The 21,116-nt window shown below is 56.7% G+C and overlaps 3 protein-coding genes across 7 annotated transcripts in view; 2 read left to right on the forward strand and 1 right to left on the reverse strand.

Moving 5' to 3' along the window:
* LMTK2 (lemur tyrosine kinase 2) overlaps window positions 1-6,887 on the forward strand; it is a 102,344-nt gene extending 95,457 nt beyond the window's left edge. Inside the window, exons 12-14 of the mRNA XM_030795557.1 lie at window positions 805-937; window positions 1,174-1,416; window positions 2,713-6,887. Of these exons, the coding sequence (XP_030651417.1) occupies window positions 805-937; window positions 1,174-1,416; window positions 2,713-2,741 (405 nt within the window). The 3' untranslated portion in view covers window positions 2,742-6,887. The remainder of the gene's footprint in view (window positions 1-804; window positions 938-1,173; window positions 1,417-2,712) is intronic.
* Window positions 6,888-9,434: 2,547 nt separating this feature from the next.
* Window positions 9,435-10,385, forward strand: BHLHA15 (basic helix-loop-helix family member a15). Its single transcript, XM_030795558.1, has one exon. It carries the CDS (start codon window positions 9,485-9,487, stop codon window positions 10,052-10,054), a length of 570 nt encoding a protein of 189 aa, XP_030651418.1. The 5' UTR covers window positions 9,435-9,484; the 3' UTR covers window positions 10,055-10,385.
* A 3,689-nt stretch (window positions 10,386-14,074) lies between these two features.
* TECPR1 (tectonin beta-propeller repeat containing 1) overlaps window positions 14,075-21,116 on the reverse strand; it is a 37,804-nt gene continuing 30,762 nt past the window's right edge. For 3 of the 5 annotated variants that reach the window (XM_030795560.1, XM_030795561.1, XM_030795559.1), the window contains 7 exons: window positions 20,488-20,544; window positions 19,822-20,002; window positions 19,218-19,353; window positions 18,513-18,605; window positions 15,368-15,474; window positions 15,124-15,243; window positions 14,075-14,934 (listed from right to left, as the gene is read on the reverse strand). In XM_030795560.1, coding sequence (XP_030651420.1) covers window positions 14,821-14,934; window positions 15,124-15,243; window positions 15,368-15,474; window positions 18,513-18,605; window positions 19,218-19,353; window positions 19,822-20,002; window positions 20,488-20,544 — 808 coding nt within the window. In that variant the 3' untranslated portion in view covers window positions 14,075-14,820. The remainder of the gene's footprint in view (window positions 14,935-15,123; window positions 15,244-15,367; window positions 15,475-18,512; window positions 18,606-19,217; window positions 19,354-19,821; window positions 20,003-20,487; window positions 20,545-21,116) is intronic. The other 2 variants (XM_030795563.1, XM_030795562.1) reach the window with 2 other exon arrangements.

The following is a 21,116-nucleotide window of genomic DNA, read 5'->3' on the forward strand; positions in this document are numbered from 1 at the left end:
CACACAGCCCAGGAGCCCCCCAACAGCCTCGTCAGGTCACCTTTTTGAGCTCCTTCCTCTTCTGTGATATCCCTGATACTTGCAGCTTTTTGGGCCTCTCCTTTCTGGTCCCCTAGCTAGAAAGTTGAGGCTTTAGTTACATGATGCGCCATACTTCCTGCAATCACACGCACGTCTGGAGCCAAGCAGTGGGAGGACAGAAGGGAAAAAAACTCAGTGAGGGTCCCCCCCGGCTCGGGATCACAGTCCTCCAGTGGAGAGGAGGCCTCATGGCCCTCAGGATTATAGGCAGCTGTTGCCCCGGGATTGCTTGGGACTGGAGAGCAAGAGAACAGAGAAAAGAAGAAAGCTGGAATTCCCCCCTTCTCTTTCTGAGCATCAGAAGACCCCCTTCCTGCTCCGAAGCCAGAACCAAGGGCTTCTCCTGGAGCGCTCTGTCCGGGGTGGTGCCCACTTTGGATTCTGGGATGAGCTGAGTCCAGGCGGGGGGTTGTGGAGGAGAAGCCGACACACTTGTCGCTGGCGGGTGGCACCTTGAGCGCTGCCGCTCGTCCCTGCCTGCCTGCTGCTCTGCGCTTCTCTGCAATCTCAGAGAGCTGCTTCATGCCTCTGTCGAGGTCAGAGCAGCAAGGGAGAGACGGGGCCTTGTGTCTGTCCGTCCTCCCAGGCCCGGAGCCGCCCTTGTCTTGAGACGCTCACTTCTCAGTCGATCAGTCCGATGCGCCTGCCAGTGGGGAAGCAGTCACACAGGGGGGTTCCCGTGAGCAGGCCTTTGCTGACAGGAGTTTCTGTTTGGCTTTTCAGGAGACCCCAACCAAAGAGCTGGGGCCCTGTGGAGGAGAGGCGTGCGGCCTGGACCTGAGCGGCCCGGCCCCAGCCTCAGGCTCTCCCTACCTGAGCAGGTGCATCAACTCTGAAAGCTCCACCGATGAAGAAGGTATTTCACATCATTTACTGGTTTTAAAGGAAACTGAAAAATTGAGTAATGTAAAGGTTTTTTGAGGGTAACTTCCCATGTTGCTTTAATGACGCCCCCCTGACATGGGCATGTCGCTGCCATCAGCCAGCCGAGCCAGGCTGTGTCTTCCGACCTGCAGGGCGCGCCTGCCCAGAGGCTCCCTCTCTCCCTCATCGCGCAGTGATAAAGGGTGGGGTTTTATTTTTTATTTCTAGGTGGCGGCTTTGAGTGGGATGATGACTTCTCCCCAGATCCTTTTATGTCAAAGACAACAAGCAACCTGCTCAGCTCCAAGCCTTCTCTCCAAACATCCAAGTACTTTTCCCCGCCGCCACCGGCCCGGAGCACGGAGCAGAGCTGGCCGCACTCGGCGCCTTACTCGCGGTTCTCCATCTCTCCCGCCAACATCGCCAGCTTTTCCCTCACACACCTGACCGACTCGGACATCGAGCAGGGCGGTGAGAGGCGCCGCGTGCTGGGGGTTGGGAGTGTGGGGTCGGGGGTGGGGCGCTGCAGCTGGGAGATGGTGGTCTTGTAGGCCTGATAATCTCATGTCGTCCTCACATTTGCTGAGTAGATTACAAACTCGTTTTTATAAAACTCCGATCATCAGCTGGGTGCAGTGACTCCTGCCTGTAATCCCAGCTACTCAGGAGGCTGAGGTGGGAGGATCAGTGGAGCCTGGGAGTGTGAGACCAGCCTGGGCAACACAGTGAGACCCCATCTCTACAAAAAATAAAAACTAAAAAATTAGCTGGGTGTGGTGGTGTGCACCTGCACTTCCAGCTACTCAGGAGACTGAGGTGGGAGGAATGCTTGAGCCTAGGAGTTCAAGGCTACAGTGACCTATGATTGTGCCACTGCCCTCCAGCATGGGTGACAGAGCAAGACCCTGTCTCTAAAATAAATAAATAAAACTGCCAGCATCCTGAGTGTGCTCTCAGGGCCACGCCACCTGCCTGTTTGTTGTGGTCACTCTCAGGCTCGTTACTGCTCACCCTGTGGGGCCAGGCTGAGGCCGAGGGGCTCTGGGGCTCTGGGTCCCAGGAACGCCCAGGCTGCACGCCATCTCCTCTTTTTCTCCTGTGGCTGCATAGTCCCCCCTCCGCACTCTGTCTCCTCCTTTCCCAGAGAGAACCTGCTCTTCAGCAGGCTCGTAACAGCACTTGACCCCTGGCCTTGGGACCAGCCCACATGCCCTCTGGTGCTGCCCCTGGAATGTTGGTTTTGCTACTGAGTCTTGGTCCTGCTGTGGCTCCCGAGGGTGGGGAGGGGTGAATGGGCAGGGGCTGTTTGAAGTGGAGGTATCTGAACATAGGGAGCCTTCTTTCCCCGTCACTAGATTGAAAGATAAAGGTTAATAGGCTCATTTTTTGATTGGAAGTTTACAGATCAAATAATAAATATGGAATACAAAGAGGCTTTATTTGCATCGGCGCTAGGCTTCATTTGTGCCGATTAGATAACACCTGCTACCTGCCAGTCTGTCGGGGCAGATGTGTGGATCCCAGCTGACTTCTTCTGCACCCTGACCCTTAGTGCCCAGCTGGCATTTGAGCCTAGCAGATGTGTTTGTGGGAGAGTCAGGCAGGGGCTGCTTCCGAAGGAAAGGACAGGAAGGGCGGCTCAGGCGGTGCTGGGCTCAAAACACCTGCTTCCGTTCCTATGGTGCGGCGCACGTGCCATCCACGCCGTGCCCGTCTGATCATTTTAAAAACCCAGCTTTGTCGTCTCGCTTCCTGTCTCCTCAACAGGAAGCAGCGAAGACGGAGAAAAGGACTAGGTGGCTGCCAACGTGCACGCTCGGGTCCGAGGCTGCTCCCCTGGAGCGGCACCCCTGCGCCCTCAGCCCGAGCAGCGACATCCACTCGCCATTTGCTGACATGAGATTGGGAGGAAGAATCCAGAGGTGAAGAGGGAGATGGCTCTGAGCTGCATTCAAGGCGGGGCCCTCGGGAGCCCAGGTGCGGAGCGAGGCGGTGTCCAGGAGCCGGCGTCCCTCAGTGCCCCATGCACCCGCGGCCGTGGCCTCCCAGGCAGTGCTCACGCACTGGCCGCCAGGGGAGGCAGGGGCACAGCCTCCATGTGCGCACGTGTGTGGAGCTGTGCGCACTGCGTGTGTGCTTTCCACAGGGGCGTCTCTGCGTCCACGCCTGCACATCCCGACACACGTGTGGGCACCACAGAGGACACGTGAGGGGAATGGTCACCAGTGAGCCATATTTATTATTTCTAGAGAAATCACGAATTGCTTTCTGTAATTGCACTGTGGATAAATGTTCTGAGAGTCTCCATTGTTGTACAGAATCTTAAATTATTCAAGGAAAATGAGGCAGGTCAAGCCGATGCTATCCACTAGTTTGATTTTTTTTTCTGTTTTATAGTTTGTGCTGCATGGTACTTGTAAAGCTTAAATATTTTGAGTGTTCTCCTGTGTCTAGGATTGTTGGGACTGTACATATGGTACTCTTTCATAAATGATAAATGATTCTGAATGTTAGTGTTTTATGTTCATATAGGAAATATTTTCAGTGAGTCCAAAATACCACTGTTTTGTTGATGGAATTGAATGCATTTTTGTCTCTTCTTGATGAAGCGGCTTCCCCGCAGCAAATGAGGCTTCTCTCTGAGGAGCTGAGAGGTCTTGCAGCCTCTCCTTGTCATTCTCCCACCCCACATCCCATTTTTTAAAGCCCTTTTGGTAAAAACCGACAGGTTGTGGCCACAGACCTCAAATGGACCTGGCCCATCCCTGGGGACATGCTGGTGTGGCAGGTCCAGAGAGCTGCACCCCGCACAGGGCACTGCACCGCTTCCCTCCGCACAGCTCTTCTGCCTGGTTTTCGGAGGCCAGGCTGCTGGGAAGCTTCCGTGTTCCCATCAGTCCTTCTTCCTTCAAGAAGCCGGGGAACTCAGGCAGACTCATCTCCGCAGAGCATGCCAGCCATGGGGGATGGTTTGACTTGATGATGTGTGCGTACTTCAGGTGGTGGGGACTTGAGCTTTAAAAAAACCTCCACAGCCGAATCTTCTCCTCCGAGCCACTCCACGTCACGTCCAGCTGGGCCTGGCCAGTCTGTGGTTATCCGTGTGGGATGAGATAACACCACATCCTGCAGCTGTAAAGGGGGACGGACAAGGGACGACGGCAGAGCGTCAGCAGCCGACACATAGTCCGGGTCGGGGCCTTGGGTGGTCCTGCGTGGCCCAGGACTCATCTCAAGGACCCTCCGTTCTGCATTAAGCCCCAGGTTCTCTTCTGGCTTTGAAAGGGCCCAAGTGCTCCCAGTGTAGCTTCGTCACATCAGCACGAGCCCCTGTGGTCATGGGCGACCTCACACCTCCCTCCCTGAGTTCTGCTCTGACATAAGAAGTCCCTGGTGGCTGGTGCAGCGCGGCTGTGCTGTGCTGGGGAGGCAGCCGTTCCTTCGGGGGTCCTCGGGCCTGCAGTCCCCTCACACCCACCCTTCACCCCACATATTTTCCGGTGCTGATACGTTTTCAGACTCCAGCGCAACCTGGGGCGCTCTCCAGACCCGTGCAGGGGCCGCCTGGGGTACACGGAAGGAAGTTGAGTCCTAGTGCAAAATGCAGGCGGGCATTGCCAGAGTGTGCGCAGCAAATGACCTTCATTGCCAGCTCCACCCCACTCCTCTCATTTTTTATACTAAGCAATAACTTTCCAAAGCAAGAAGTTCAGGATGGAGAGAGTCCCCTCCTGTCTAGGCTTGGGGTGGACGCGGTGCCCACCTGGGCTGTATGGGGAGCACCACTGGCTCTCAGGATGCGCGAATTTTTTTTTTTTTTTTAAATAAACAGGGCATTAGAAGATGATTTTGCCAAAGTTGTCATGACTCTGAATTCTTGCTGTGGGGACTTCCTGAGTTTTCTCAGTTTTTACATCTAAGATTAGTCTTGGCTGAGGAGAAATGAGACATGATTATACTACTTTTTCAATTGCAGGTTTAAGGAGTTCAGATTTAATGACCAAAGTCACGCAGATCATGGAATCTGTCGTCTTCTTATACAGTGTCAGCCTCGAGTACATTTATTGATCTTTTGGGGCTGTCAGTTTTCCACTAGGATTAAGATTTTGGCCGGGCACGGCGGCTCATGCCTGCAATCCCAGCACATTGGGAGGCCGAGGCGGACAGATCACTTTGAGTCCAGGAGTTCAAGACCAGCCTGGGCAACATGGCGAAACCCCGTCTCTACTGAAAACACACACACAAAAAAAAAAAGAAAAAAAAAATACTAGCTGGGCACATAGTGGTGTGCACCTGTAGTCCCAGCTGCTTGGGAGGCTGAGGTGGGAGGATGGCTAGAGCCCAGGAGATGGACATTGCAGTGAGCCGAGACTATGCCACTGTACTCTAGCCTGGGTAACAGAGTCAGACCCTGTCTCAAAAAAAAAATTTTTTTTCATAACAAAATTCCCATTTTTATTTATTTTGAGTCACTCATAATTAATTGCCAAAAAAGCATTTTATACATTGAGTTGGGGGGTAGTGGATCTTAGTGTGGCGTCGCATGGGGGGTGAAATTTTATATTTATAATCAATACGTGGGTTAACATTTTTTTTGAAATCCAAGCAATACACAGGAAATTTAAGTAGAATAAAAATTGCAGCCCATTTTTGAAATGTCAGCATGTGCTGTGTTCAGTTCAGGTTTTTGTTGTTTGTTTTGTTATTTTTTAACTAATAAGTTGGTTATCAGTGGTGGGTTTTCAAAATGTACTTGTTCTAATAAGTTGTACAATGAAATAAATCAGTGGCATTCTCTAGATAATGTGGGGGAAGGTTAGAATATTTTCTGGCCTTCTATGGGGTAGCAACCCAGAATCAGTCTGAATTAGTCCTATTTTGGTGGAGTTTGTACATTTTAAATCCTATAAGAAAAATAATCTAGTTTTCATTTCCTTCCTAGCTAGACGTGAATTTGTCTTTTCAAATGACCCTGTCAATAAGCCAGAAAGGGCAACACAGAAAAAGTGCTCCCCAAATCCTTCTGAGACTTGGCCCGTGTGTGTGGACGAGAAGCCATTCACCGTAAGGGTGCAGAAAGCTCGAGCAAGCCGAATTGCAAACAGCGTTCGTTCTGTTTTTAAATGTACAGGTTCGATCGTTTCTATAGAAATGGGTTTATCTAAGAAAAGTCTGGGTTTGTCTTGCTGCTGTAAAAGGCCTTTCCGAACCCCTCCTTTTACTCCTGTTTCCTGAAATAGGGTATTTATAGAGTTAAGGACCTACTGCATGTCTGTCCCCAGGGACCTGGTGGAAGGAAGGCAGCGCCTGCTGTTCCTTGACTCAGCCCATCATCTGAAGATTCAGAAGTGAACCAAGGGTTAGACGCCAAAGGTTGGGCTTCTGTTAGAGTGGCTTCAAAACATGAGTCTTATGAGAAGTAGCCTTAAAAAAAGAATGGGCATATGCAGTGACTTCCGATGGAAACCTCCAAAACAATATTCCTAAGTAGCAATGGGGTTGGCTCAAGTCTTTATTAATGAAGAACATTCTCTTTCATCTATAAAGAAATTCTTAAAGATGCGTTGACAGTATTGAATTACCAACAGCCTGTGAAGATCAGTTTGACTGGCGTGGACACGTGCTGGTTAAGCGCTCAGGCCTACACGGGCTGAGCGGGATCTTGATCATGGGGCTGGTGTACGGATCCACCGTCGGATTCCGTCTGCAGAGGAGGACGTAGGGGGCCGTCACACCCACCAGGCCTCCCCTGCTGTCCTTTAACACAGGCAGAAGAGGTTCATGGCAATATAACAGTCAGTGAACTTTCAGTTTAAATTGTGTACATTTTTAAATTGTAAGATTTTTACTGTATATTGATGCATAGTGTGATTCAATAAATTGCTTGTAATTTAAAAACTATTTAATATTCAAAATAAATATAGTTATATATTTATAAACTCTGTTGGCCGTGTTTCTTCTGTGTTTCGTCCACTGTGCAAGGGCCACCTGGGTGGGTGGCCTGGCCCTGCCCTGCTGTGAGTGCCTGCAGCCTGTGCCCCGGGCCCCTGCCCTGGTCCCTCTGGAGCTTGTGTGACAGACCTAAACTCCCCGCACTCCTGAGGACATAAAGCTTTGTATAACCACTGGAAAACCAAACCTGTTTAGTGTTCCTGCCACCTTGAAGCATGTCTATAATCCATGCCTTTGCACTCATGAATTTCGGAAGCATTTTCATTTCCAAGGACTTCGTTTGGCCCAGCCTCAAGTGAGCTCTAGGCCAAGAGAAGAACTAACTAACCTTGGCTCCAAGCCAGCCTTTCTGTGCCCGCTCCCCGCCCCACTATGGCCCCTCTGAGTTCCCCCCCAAAGGTACTGAGACAGAGCAGCGAGACCCATGAGTGTGGCGCCCAGGCCTGCCAGCCAGCGTGACACTCGCAGTCACCGCACCCCTAGCAACCCCGAATGGTCCCTGAGCAAGATGCTGCTTTGGCTGGGCGTGGTGGCTCACGCTTGTAATCCCAGCACTTTGGGAGGCCGAGGCGGGTGGATCACTTGAGGTCAGGAGTTCAAGACTATCCTGGCCAACGTGGAGAAACCCCGTCTCTACTAAAAATACAAAAATTAGCCGGGCGTGGTGGTGCATGCCTGTAATCCCAGCTACTCGGGAGGCTGAGGCAGGAGAATAGCTTGAACCTGGGAGGCGGAGCTTGCCGTGAGACGAGATCATCTCGCTCCATTGCACGCCAGCTTGGGCAGCAAGAGCGAAACTCCGTCTCAAAAAAAAAAAAAGGCGTTCCCGTGGACTGCACACCTGCCCAAGGAGCCCCCTACCCCAACTCGCGCTCCGCCCCCAGCCCGTAGGAGCCCCAGGTTCCCCTAAACATCCCGGGTGGCGGGGCGGGGGAGCCCCTGGGAGATGCCCCCGTTTTCGCGGAGCGGCTCGTCCCGGAGTGCTCCTGGGACTTGGGCTGTCTGTGCTGAACCTGAACCGGGGCTGCCCCTCCGTCCGGTGGCTCCCAGAGACCTGTTTCCCATTGGCGGAATGGGCCCGGGGCCCTGCCACGAGTGGAGAGGCCGGCAAGGAGGATCGCGGGAGGCATGGATGCGGGGGTGCTGTGTCAGGGGGAGGGTCGGGGAAAGCGGGCGGGGGGAGGCTGTCTCGGGCACGGATATGGGGTAGGCGGATGGGGAAGGTGCGGGTGGAAATTGAGGGGGAGGATGGGGAAAAGCAGGTTGTGGGGAGGCTGTCGGGGGACGGTAGGGGAGGTGGGGACGCAGGCTGTCTTGAGGGGGTTGTAGCGGGAGAATGGGGAGAGACGGATGGGGGGAAGCTGTCTCGGGGCGGTTGGGGGGCTGTCGGGAGGATGGGGAGAAGCGTGTGGGGGAGGCTGTCTGGGGGAACGAGGGTGGGGGGCTGTCGGGGGAGGATGGGGAGAGGCGGGCGGGGGTGGCTGGCTTGGGGGACGAGGGTGGGGGGCAGTAGGGAGAGGATGGGGAGAGGCGGGCGGGGGAGGTTGTCTATCTTGGGGGCGGGGCGGAAGCTGGGGGCGGGGCTGCGCGGCCACCTAGTCCGGGAGCCCCAGGCGCCGGCCGCCCGCCCGCCCGCAGGTGCCGCCACTGCTGCCCCGCGCCCGCCGGGACACCCGGACCCCGGCCCCGCCCCTGCCCCGCCCCGGGGGCTCATTTGCATGCGTCCGCGGCCCCGCCCGGGGCGGCTAAAGCGACGTGTCCTTGTCCCCCGTGGGCAGCCTCGGCGCGTGCGGCCGCGGATCCCCAGGTAACCCGGGAGCTGGGAACTCGGGTGGGGCGCAGGGAGGGGACCCAGGGGCAGGACCTGGCGGCGGGGTTGTGGGGGCTGTGGAGAAACCTGGCTGGGGGACCTCTGGTCTGTCTGGAGCCCCCACGGGGGCCATCCACGTGGTGGGATTGGGGGCTGCCACCAGGCCCTAGCCATTGCCGACCTCTGACCTCCACAGCTACCCCGTGTCCGCAGCGGTTCTGGCCCCAGTGCTGTCCCTGCACGTGTCACGTCCAGCGGGGCAGGACAGCGAGAGCCTGGTGGCTGGAGTCACTGCCCGCCCACGGGATGAAGGAGTCAGTGCCGCCTCCGGCAGAGGTGCCCCCTAAGCTGGGGTGGGGGACGCATCTCAGGGTGGTCTAGGCAAAGTGTCAAAGGTCACCGACCTCAGGAGGCACTTGGGGGGCAGTGAGGGGCATGAGCCAGAGGAAGATCTAGGGGTCAGGGTGAGTCACCCTGGGGGAAGGGGGACGCAGGGACAGGGACAGGTTCCAGAGGTCTGTATGAGGTAAAGCAAGGGCCTGGGCGTGTGGGGGGTCAGCCCAGGGCTAAGCGTGTGAACAGAAGGACCTCGAGTCGCGGAGCGCCAAACCCTGCCCCTGGTACCATTGCTGTCAGCAAGGAGGAAGCTGCCAGGGACGGCACCCTAGCGGGTCCCCTGGCCATGTGGGGTGACCACAGAGTGTCCTGTGTTCTGGATTTCAGCTCCAAGGGCCTCACCTCCCTGCCACCACCTCCTAGGATAGCCAGTCCAGGGCCATGAAGACCAAGAACCGGCCCCCGCGGCGCCGGGCCCTGGTGCAGGACACAGAGGCCACCCCCGGGGAGGGGACGCCCGACGGGTCCCTGCCAAACCCAGGGCCAGAGCCGGCCAAGGGTCTGCGGAGCCGGCCGGCCCGGGCCGCAGCAGGGGCTCCGGGTGAGGGCAGGCGCAGGCGGCCAGGACCCTCGGGGCCCGGTGGCCGTCGTGACAGCAGCATCCAGCGGCGGCTGGAGAGCAACGAGAGGGAGCGGCAGCGGATGCACAAGCTAAATAACGCCTTCCAGGCCCTGCGTGAAGTCATCCCGCACGTGCGCGCAGACAAGAAGCTCTCCAAGATCGAGACGCTCACGCTGGCCAAAAACTACATCAAATCATTGACGGCCACCATCCTGACCATGTCCAGCAGCCGCCTCCCGGGCCTGGAGGGGCCGGGCCCCAAGCTCTACCAGCACTACCAGCAGCAGCAGCAGGTGGCCGGAGGCGCGTTGGGGGCCACGGAGGCCCAGCCCCAGGGCCACCTGCAGAGGTACTCCACGCAGATCCATAGCTTCCGAGAGGGCACCTAGCGCCCAGCCCTGGGTGGGGGTGGCGGTGGCTGCAGCTGCCTGGCCTGGTCCTCCCAGCCCCAGTCCCTCCAAGCCGCGAGCCCCAGATGGGCGGTGACACCCCACAAGGACGCGGCCTCAGCGGTTCCATTTTCCCCCGAACATTCAGCCACTTCCCTGGAGCAATTTTTCCTGCCCCGCTGGGGACCAGCGAGTGGCCTAGTTGCAGCTGTGGCCCTGGACAGCAGCGTGAGGCCCAAACCTCTGGGTAGGGCCCAGTCGGATCCTGATTTTTCATTGAGCCAGGCAGTTTCAGCCGAAGTTGAAAGGGCTCCCTTAGCCTTGGAACTAACGTCTCTTCACCCTGACTTCCTCCAGGGCAAGGGGAGATCCCAGGAAAAGGTTTACCTGCAGGTTTTCCGAGGCCAAAACCCCAGCAAGGGACCCCCTCTCCAACCTTTGTTATAGGGCTACATGGGGCCTGGGCTCAGCGTCCTCATTTGGGGTAAACTGAGGCCCAGGACAAGCCCGGCAGAGCCCAAGGCTGCTCGGGGAGTGGAGCCAATCAGAGATGGTTGGAGCTGCCAGAAACTCTAATCAGATGACCTCAAATTCATCCTCAAAGGTTGAATGGTGGGGAGGGGCTGGAGTCTCTTCCTCCCTCCTCCCGAGTGGGGGCTCCTGGATGTGTTGACCCCAGGCTGTGCCTAGTTGTGGAGGGTCTGGGGCAGGGTGTGAGGGGTGCCGTGGAGCTGGAGCAGGAGACAGGGCTGGGTGTTCCTTGTGCATCCCTTCTGGGCATGGGAGAGAAGCCCCAAGGCCCTGGGTTGCTCCCCAAGAGCAGCTCTGAGGCCTCCTGCTCAGTCCTGGCCCGTGCAGGGAACGAGTGTGCCCCCCGCCCAGCCCCTGCCACCGCCGTTACTTATTCTCACTGATGTGGGGTTATATAATTGACACCATGCTGTCTGTAGGACATTACGACGTGCTTGGGTCCTGGTTTGAGTTGGCAGCCCGTTGGGTCTGTCTGCCTGGTGGAGCCTTGGGGTGGCAGGTACGTCCCTTCCCCCACCCAGGTGCTTCATCCTCATGGCCGGGCCTGGCGGCTTGGCACGTCTCTGTTGCCCCAAGCCCAGCTTCCTTCTGCTGGGCGTTCCTGCCCCACTGGCTCTGCCGGACTTGGCTACTTGACTCTCCCCTCCCGCATGCCTCTGCCCAGAGATGTCCCAAAGGCCCTCAGGGCCAAGCCGGGCCAGGGATGTGGCTGCCACAGCTGAGACCAAGGGCTCTGGCTGGCCCGTCCCCACCCAGTGGCCGTGCCCTCCCCAAGTTGGGGGTCGTGGCGCTTGGGGTCAGGCCTAGCTACGTAAGGACACAGGTAACACCCTGAGGATCTGGCACTGGCAGCTTTAGGCCTAACTTTCCTGGTCAGGGCCCCTTAAGGTGGCCCGGGCCCATTGGTTTCATTTTGATGAGACTTTATTAGAGGCCTGGTCTGGTCCTGGCCCTACCGCCTCAGCTGTCCTTCAGCACAGCTCGGGGTGGGGACTCCAGGACACTGGGTCTGCCCCTTGGGAGGGGCACTCTGGACGGTCAGGGTGATCCACCACTGTGAGCTGAGGTTGGACGCAGCTGGGAGCTTGGGACAGAGAAAGCCCGGGGCTCCCCTGCTGCGGGGCACCTGCCCAGCGGGGACACGAGATGACAGAGACCTCCCCGGCGGGGGTACTCAGGTGCTACGAACATGGCAGCTCTTGTTTCTGGCTGAGCCATGGCCAGAGCAGGGCTCAGTCCGTCCCTGAACTTGCTGAATGCACCGACAAGCTGAGCCTGAAAGCCCAGAAGAGCCTCAGTCCAGGAGACGGAGATCTGGCCTGGTGTCCAGCGCGGCCCAGGGCTTCCTGGGGGTCAGCAGGAGGGCCTGGGGGGCACCGCCTTCAGGACAATGGCCTCAGTGGCTCTTTCTTTCTGCCCTGAACTGGCACCTGCACCTCCTCTGCTTCCTAGAGGGTGACCTGGGCCGAGCTGCCCAGTCCTTCTTTCCGAGGCCAGAGGGGATGCCCCGTGGCCACATCACCCAGCATCCTCAGCAGCCAGTCTCGCTTCGGGGTGTCCAGTGTTTTGAGGAGGAGAGGGGCCAGGGGCCAGGTCCACTCCCTTGGCTCTCCCCTTGGACCCCAAGGCCAGGATGGATCCTTTTATCCTGTGGGGACCCCCCTGCCTCGGCCATCGGGATGAGTTCCCTCAAGTCCCTGCACAAGCTGGTCAGAGACCCACATGCCATTACTGGGCTACCCCACGCGCCGTCCCCCAAGGCTGTGGACGCACCCACCCCCCGGCAGACAGGTGCCCTGAGAGCTCCGGAGGTGTGATCCCCATCCCCACCAGCGGAGAAGCCAGAATCGCGATTGTTGCGTCTGGGAAAACCCAGCTGGAGCTGAACGGCCCATGCCCCCGCTGTAATTGTGCTGAAAATGTTTCTCAAACGACCCAAATTGGCTCTTATTTTTTCTAATGGCCCTTTCAAAGTATTCATGAAATTGATGCTGTGTCATAAAACAAAAATAAAAGATTTCACAGCAATGTCTGCTTCAGGCACACGGGGAACCACGCGTTTTAATCAACGTATCGATAAAAAACACCAGGGCATGGACACTCCAGGGGAAATGTTTATTGAGTAAAGCATCCGAGGAAGTGATGCAGGGCAGGTAAACAGTTGGTGCTCAGCAGTGAGAGGACGCATCGCTCTGCCGTTCTGCAGGGTGACGCCCTCCCCGTACCTCGCTGAGAGCCACCTGCAGACACAGCAGGCCACAGCAGAATGCACAGGTCACTGTTGTAGGGGAACAAACCGTAATGCCCAGAGAAAACCTGATAGTGAAATGTAAACAGACGGGACAGGGTGGTTCCAGGTGGCCGCCACTGCCAGGCCCTTCCCGTGATTGATCTGAGAGCTTCACAGCCGGCGGCACTGGGACCCACTTCCAGAAACACTGGAACACCAGGTCTCTCAGATGCCCGCAGGAGGGGCCCCGGGGAGACCTTTCTCAGCATCAGCTTTTGGGTGACAAACCCCATACAGCAAAACTGTACAAATACACACAACGGACCCCCTGCTGACAGTGAGCCCAGGACCCTAGGAAGGTCAGGTGGTGGTAAGTCATCCCCTCTCCAATCGAGCAGAGCCTGGGGTTGGGCTCTGATGACCTCCCGGGCAAAGTGTCCAGGTGGAGGAAGCAAACTCCCAAATGGGGCACAAAGGGATAAAAAGCAGCTGAGAGGCCGGGCGCAGTGGCTCAAGCCTGTAATCCCAGCACTTTGGGAGGCCGAGGTGGGTGGATCATGAGGTCAGGAGATCGAGATCACGGTGAAACCCCGTCTCTACTAAAAATACAAAAAAATTAGCCGGGCGCGGTGGCGGGCGCCTGTAGTCCCAGCTACTCCGGAGGCTGAGGCAGGAGAATGGTGTGAACCCGGGAGGCGGAGCTTGCAGTGAGCCGAGATTGAGCCACTGCACTCCAGCCTGGGCGACAGAGCGAGACTCCGTCTCAAAAAGAGAAAAGAAAAAGGAGCTGAGAGATTGCGGGATGGGGTTGGGGCCACTTGGCCGACACTTTCTGCCTCGCCTGGCCGGGCCAGGCTGGGCTCTCGCCACAGGATGGAGGGTGACTGTGTGCCCTGCTCCATGTGCAGGACAGGCTGAGGGTCCCATGGCCACTGCCGACGGACACAGTACTGCTCCCCACAGAAGCCTGCAGTCTGCACCCCCCTACAACATGATTTGACATCCAAGAAGCCCGTTGCCAGCACGTCTGGGGAAGGGGCCGAATGGGGGTTGATGACGATGACTGCACACACGGATGCTGCCTCCAGCCACGGGGCAGCCTCTCGCCCTCTCCCAGCCTCCCATCTGGTGCCCCGGCCCCTCAGGGAGGAGGACATCCCTCCACTCCAGTGTTATTTCCAATCTGCGGTCTCCTTCCTTCACTTTTTTTTTTTTTTTTTTTTGAGATGGAGTCTCGCTCTGTTGCCCAGGCTGGAATGCCCAGGTTCAAACGATTCTCCTGCCTCAGCCTCCCGAGTAGCTGGGATTACAGGTGCCCTCCACCACACGCCTAATTTTTTTTTTTTTTGTATTTTTAGTAGAGATGGGGTTTCACCATGTTCGCCAGTCTGGTTTGAAACTCTTGACCTCAGGTGATCTGCCCACCTTGGCCTCCCAAAGTGCTAGGATTATAGGCATGAGCCACGGCGCCCGGCCTCCTTCCTTCACTTTTGAAATGAAAGCCTCTTTACAAGTCCTGCTCTGAGAAGTGGTCACTGCACATGGTAAAGAGGCCCTGAGCCCCATGGCTATCTCTTTTGGTCAGGGGTGGCGGGGCCCGGGTGCTGTCTGAGATGCCGGCCCAGGAGGGCTCCATCCTGGGCTCTGCTGCCCCAGGGCCGGCGTTCCTGGAGGGCTCCAGGTTCCGGGTTCTAGTCCTGGAAAGGCAGGAGGGAGAGGGGAAGGGAAGCGTGGGAGGGGCCTCTGGGAGGTGCAGCCCCACCCCATGCCCCACACCCCGGGGACTCCTCGCAGACGGGGACACGTGCAGGAGCGTCCGCAGAGCTTCACATTTCAGGGCCGTCTCAGCCAGTGCCTCTGAAGTGGCCGCAGCCTTGGGGCCAGGTTCCCTCCTGAGTCTGCCTGGCCCACATCGCTCCCATGGTGCACACTCCAGCACAAGAATGGCTCAGCCTTGATCCCCCAAACTGGGCACCGTCCCTGCATGTAGGTGTGTGTGGGGGCCTCAGCAGCAGACGGGGCCATGGGCCTCTGGTGGGGCACTCAGCTCCTGCTCCTGGGACGAGCTCCGGGGGGCCCTGGTGGCATTGGCCCGGACAGAGATATGGTCCCAGCCTCCCTGGAAGGAGAGAGCTGCGTCACCAGGGGACTCGGGGACTTGAGGATCCTGGAGGGGCTCTGCCTGGGGGCCTCCCTGCAACCCAGACACCGGGTCCCAGGGGACGGTCCCACAGTGGCCATCCCCATCTTCAGCGCCCAGTGCAGGCACAAGGTGACAACACAGCCCCAGGCCGTGGGCCCCACTCACCCCGATGCCGTAGTCCCAGCCGTGGCCCTTGGGTTCGTGAGGCTGCACGCCCGTGCGATGACACACTGTCCCCCGGCTCAGGCTGTGGCTGCCCTGCACTTTGTTGGCGATCACCCAGACCTGGAGCACAGACCCCACGAAGCCCTCAGCCCCACCTGCCGTGGGACGGCTGGGCATGGGATGGGGGAGACCAGAGAGGGAACCAGAGCATCCCAAGTGCCCGATACCCCCTGAGCACCCCCACCTGGTCCAGGGGCCCCACGGACACTCGGCACACGTTGTTGGACACGTGCTCCCAGCTGGAGCCCTGCGGGTAGCTGGGTGTGATCCCTTGGCGATACCACAGGTTTCCTGGGAAGAGAAGCAGTGAGGGTCAAAGGGGAAGACCTTCCCAGCCCCTCCTGCCCGTGCGGCCCGGCAGCCGGTGGCCAGGCCCTGCTCTAACCACTTCGGGGTTTGGGAAGCTGCTGGGGAGACAGGAGGGTCCTGGCCCCTGAGTCAGGGCCACAGCCTCCTCTGCTTCTCCACACTCAGGAGCCTGGGCTGCAGCCAGCTCCGCCTTCTGCACACTCGGGGCGTCCCCCGAGCCTCATAATCGCCCTATTGTGCGATTAGGCCGGCGTCCTAATCCTCTTTCTGCTGAGGCAGAAACTATGGACAAGGGAAGTCCTAGCCAGAGCAATCAGGCAAGAGAAAGAAAGAAAGGGCATCCAAATCGAAAAAGAGGAAGTCACGGTGTTTCTGTTTGCCCATGATAGGATCAAATACCTAGAAAACCCTAAAGATGCCTCCAAAAGACTCCTAGATTTGACACGAGTTCAGGAAAGTTTCAGGTTACAAAATCAATGCACACAAATTAGTAGCACTGCTACATGCCAGCAGCAATCAGGCTGAGAATCAAATTAACCCCTTTTACAACAGCTGCAAAAAATAACATAAAATACCTGGGAATGTACTTAATTAACCAAGAAGGTGAAAGATCTCTATAAGGAGAACTACAAAACACTGCTGAAAGAAATCATAGATGACAGAAACAAATGGAAATACATCCCATACTCATGGACTGAAGAGTATGGGATGGATGAATCAGTGGAAGAATCAATATCATGAAAATGATCATACTGCCTAAAACAATCTACAGATTCAATGCAATTCCTGTTAAAATACTGTCATCATTTTTTACAGAATTAGAAAAAAAAAATCCTAAAATTCATATGGAACCCACAAAGAGCCTGAATGCCCAAAGCAATTCTAACCAAAAAGAACAAATCTGGAGGCATCACATTATTGGACTTCAAATTATACTACAAGCCTACAGTAACAAAAACAGCATGGTGCTGCTATAAAAATAGGCACATAGACCAATGGAACAGAAGAGAGAACCAAGAAATAAAGCCAGACACCCACAACCAATTGATCTTTGAGAAAGCATACAAAAGCATAAATTGGGGAAAGGACACTTTATCCAATAAATGGTGCTGGGAAAACTGGATAGTAGCATGTAGAATAATGAAACTGGATCCGTATCTCTCACCATATTAAAAAATCAACTCAAGATGAATCAAAGACTTACATCTAGACCTAAAATCATAAAAATTCTACAAGAAAACCTAGGAAAAACTATTCAAGGGCTTTGCCTAGGCAAAGGATTTCTGACTAAGATCCCAAAAGCAAATGCAACAAAAACAAAAATAAATAAAGGAGCCCTAATTAAACTAAAAAGTTTCTGCAGAGCAAAAGAAATAATCATCAGAGTAAACAGACAACCCACAGGATAGGAGGAAATATTTGCAAACTATGCAACTGACAAAGGACTAATCACCAGAATCTAGAAGGACTCAAACAAATCAGCGCACACACAAAAAACCGAAACCAATAATCCCATCCAAAAGTGGCCAAATGACATGAATAGACATTTCTCAAAAGAAGATATGCGGCCGGGCACAGTGGCTCACGCCTTTAATCCCAGCATTTTGGGAGGCTGAGGCGGGCGGATCACCTGAGGTCGAGAGTTCGAGACCAGCCTGACCATCATGGCGAAACCCCATCTCTACTAAAAATACAAAAAAATTAGCCAGGCATGGTGGCGAGGACCTGTAATCCCAGCTACTCGGGAGGCTGAGACAGGAGAATCGCTTGAACCTGGGAGGCGGAGGTTGCAGTAAGCCGAGATCATGTCACTGTACTCTAGCTTGGGCAACAAGAGTGAAACTCCATCTCAAAAACAAACAAAAAAAATTTTTAACGGTACATTTTACTCTATTTTTATTTTTATTTTATTTTATTTTTTGAGACAGAGTCTTGCTCTGTCACCCAGGCTGGAGTGCAGTGGCATGCCTTGGCTCACTGCAATCAATATCCTCCTCCTCCCAGGTTCAAGCAATTCTCCTGCCTCAGCCTCCCGAGTAGCAGGGACTACAGGCACCCGCCATCACGCCCAGCTAATTTTTTGTATTTTAGTAGAGACGGGGTTTCACTGTTAGCCAGGATGGTCTCGATTTCCTGACCTTGTGATCCGCCCGCCTCGGCCTCCCAAAGTGCTGGGATTACAGGTGTGAGCCACCGCACCTGGCCTAATTTTTGTGTTTTTAGTAGAGATGGGTTTCACTAAGTTGGCCAGGCTGGTCTCAAACTCCTGATCTCAAGTGATCCGCCCACCTCGGCCTCCCAAAGTGCTGGAATTATAGGCATGAGCCACTGCGCCTGGCTAATGGTACATTTTAAAATAATTGAAAGAGGGCCAGGCGTGGTAGCTCACGCCTGTAATCCCAGCACTTTGGGAGGCCGAGGTGGGCAGGTCACTTGAGGTCAGGAGTTTGAGACCAGCCTGGCCAATATGGTGAAACCCCGCCTCTACTAAAAATATAAAAATTAGCCAGGTGTGGTGGTGCGTGTCTGTAATCCCAGCTACTTGGGAGGCGGAGGCAGGAGAATTGCTTGAACTCAGTGGGTAGAGGTTGCAGTGAGCCGAGATCGTGTCACTGCACTCCAGCCTGGGAGTCAAGAGTGAAATTCCATCTCAAAATAATAATAATAATAATAATAACTAAAAGAGTATAATTGGATTGTTTGTAACATAAAGGCTTGAGGAGGTGGATACTCCCTTTACCTTGATGTGATTATTATGCATGGCATGCCTGTATCAAAACATCTCATGTACCCCATAAATATACACACCCACTCTGTACCCATAAAAATTAAAGTTTTTTTTTTTTTTTTTTTTTTGAGATAGAGTCTCGCTGTGTCATGCAGACCATGTTGGCCAGGCTGGTCTCGAGCTCCTGATCTCAGGTGATCCGCTGGCTTCAACCTCCCAAAGCGCTGAGATTACAGGTGTGAGCCACCATGCCCAGCCAAAACATTAAAAATTTAAAAAAAGAGCAACTTGCCGTTCTCATCCAGGGCGTACACCGACGTCTGCCCTACGGATACCTGCTTCAGCCTCTGTCTCGGAGGGGACGGGATGTGGTACCAGCAGTCACCTGCAAAGGGGAGGCTGACTCAGCCACGTGGCCTTCTCCTGCTCGCGTGGGCCAGGTGGGGCTGTGGGCCTCGGTCCCCAGCTGCCTCTAGGATGTGTAGCCTGGTGTCAGCTGTGGGCCACACAGAGCTGACCCGTGCCCTGCCGTCCACCCGGCACTGTGCCTGGGGTCTCTGGAAGCCGTGGCGGGCTCCGATGGACTCATCTCGCCAGCGCAACACAAAGGCTTCCTGTGCAGCTCACGGTGGAGGCCCAGCCTCAGGGGCTGCCCTGCTAACCCATCCCTGTGCGGAGGGCAGCTGAGTACCAGCGTCCCCGTGTTGGACACTGGACATCTGGAGAAGAATAAGCCAGCACAGCCCGTCCTCCCGGGCGGCCACCAGACTGGTCACTGTGGAGTGGACCCTGCAGGGCCGAGACACAGGGGCCACCCCGGGAAGGGCCAGGCAGGCCTGGCTCCGGCTGCCTCATCACCCAGGTGACCACTTCCCAGTCAGTCCCAGTGGGAGGGGGACACGGCTTCTGAGGGACCCTGGCCCAGAGGGGATGTTCAGCAAACATCAGCTTGGATGGAAGGTGAACACTGCAGGGGCTCCTGGGGCGCAGCACTCACCGGCTGGCTGAGAGGGGTACACAGAGCCCCGGTAGAAGGCGGACCCGTCCCTCGCCACGGCCCACACCTGGTAGCAGGCCCCAATGGAGATGGAGGCAAAGGGCTGGTCGGTGCCAACGTGCAGCCAGGAGGAGCCCTGGGGACGGCAAGGAGGGGCGCTGAGGTCACCAGGGCCCCCACCCCCAGGGCCCCACCTCCAGGCCCAGCAGAAATGGGCCTAGTGGGTGGGCAGCACGGGTGGCTGGGGGACAGCCAGGAGTCATACAGCCCCACCCGGCTTGATCTCGGTACTTGTTGAAATCCTGGGTGCAGCTCATCCTCCTGCGAGCAGGGAAAGCGCCCCCGTGGGCGTGTGCACCTCACCGGGGTGCTGACCACCAAGGACCGGGTGCCAAAGAGCCGCGGTGTCCCCTGGGCCCACTTCTGTCACCCCCGCCCCACCGGCCTCATTCCTGGGCCAATTGCCCCAGGGCACAGGGACCCACTTGGACCACAGGCAGTGTCCACTGGTCCTAGGGGCTTGTCCTGAGCAGGGTCCGAGCCCAGCCGGCCTCCAGAGCAAGGGTCTCATTTCAGGAAGAATCTGTCTGGCTCCGGCACTCACCGCAGGGTTGAGCTCCGACACGCCCAGGCGGCACAGCACATCCCCCTTGTCGCTGATGGCCCAGAGGGCAATGCTGTGCCCACTCCCCTCGGCACCCGGGCTCTCCGGGATGATGGACACATCCCTGAGGGCAATGGGGGGCACCTCCAGCCAGGGCCCGCTGGTCACCAGCTTGCATTTTCTGTACAGTGGAGAGGGGACACAGCCCGGGGACCCCAAGGTGACCGCCAGGCTCCAGGGCCTCTGCCCCTGGAGCCAGGAGGAGGAAAGCAGCCAACCCTGGGGCGGGTACAAACAGGGGCCCAGAGGTGGCCTCCTCCCCACCCCCACCCCGGCCCAGCCAGGCCCCCACCCCCACCCCCAGCCCCAGCCAGGCCCCGTTCTCTGTCCAGCTCACAGGCGGAGTGTGCCAGTGACATTTCTCTTATTTGTTCATGAAAACAAACTATTCTGAAACCAGAGAGCACTGGGAGCCTGCGGGCAGTTCCTGGGCTGACATTTACTTAGATTTGGCTCCCCTCTTCACCCTACTCCCCACTGCTTCTTCCCTTGGGACTGAGGTCAGAGGCCAGGAGATCTGGCCCTCGGTGCAGGGAACCAGAGCTCCCTCAGGGGCGGCTCCTCCAGGAGCCTGACCGTGACAGTCACCCTGCAGCCCTGCCTCACCTGGCCCAGCACCTCCTCCTCACAAAATCCTTCATCGTTTTGGACCCATGGTATGAGCTGCAAGGAGGAAGAAGATGAAATCAGGGCCACTTCATGGAAGTTTCTGGAAAGGGACCGTGCATGTAAACATTCTTGTTCTACCCGTTACAGGGCATGGGGACTGAGTGGAAGCCATGGATGGGGTTCAGAGGAGGAGGTGTCACCACACGCGGCTCTCAGGAGGCGCTTCTCGGCTGCCCCGGCGGGGTCAGGGCTGAGTGCAGCCCCAAGGACCTGCAGGGAGGGCCTCCCGGGGGTTGGGGCCTCCCAGGGGCTGGGGGCTCCCTGGGGAAGGGGGTCGGGGGCCTCCCTGGGGCTGGAGCAGAGCAGTCACTTGTCAGGGGTCAGGCTAAGGGGACTCAGCCCTCCCCTCCCCAGGCCCCGTCAGAGCTCTGTTGGGGAGCAAGAGCCCTCAGTCAGGATGAGGCCCGAGGCTGGGCGGAGGGTGGTCCAGGAGGCCTGGCTGTGGCCGAGGGGACAGTCCTGGTCTGCTCAGAAGCCACCTGGCTCTGGGCCCCAGCTCAGGCTGTCCCGGCTCCATCTTCCAACAGGCTGTGCTGTGCTGTGAAGGACCTGCCCACGCCGTGCAC

This window comes from Nomascus leucogenys, chromosome 17 (assembly GCF_006542625.1).
Source record: "Nomascus leucogenys isolate Asia chromosome 17, Asia_NLE_v1, whole genome shotgun sequence".
NCBI classification, from domain to species: Eukaryota; Metazoa; Chordata; class Mammalia; order Primates; family Hylobatidae; genus Nomascus; species Nomascus leucogenys.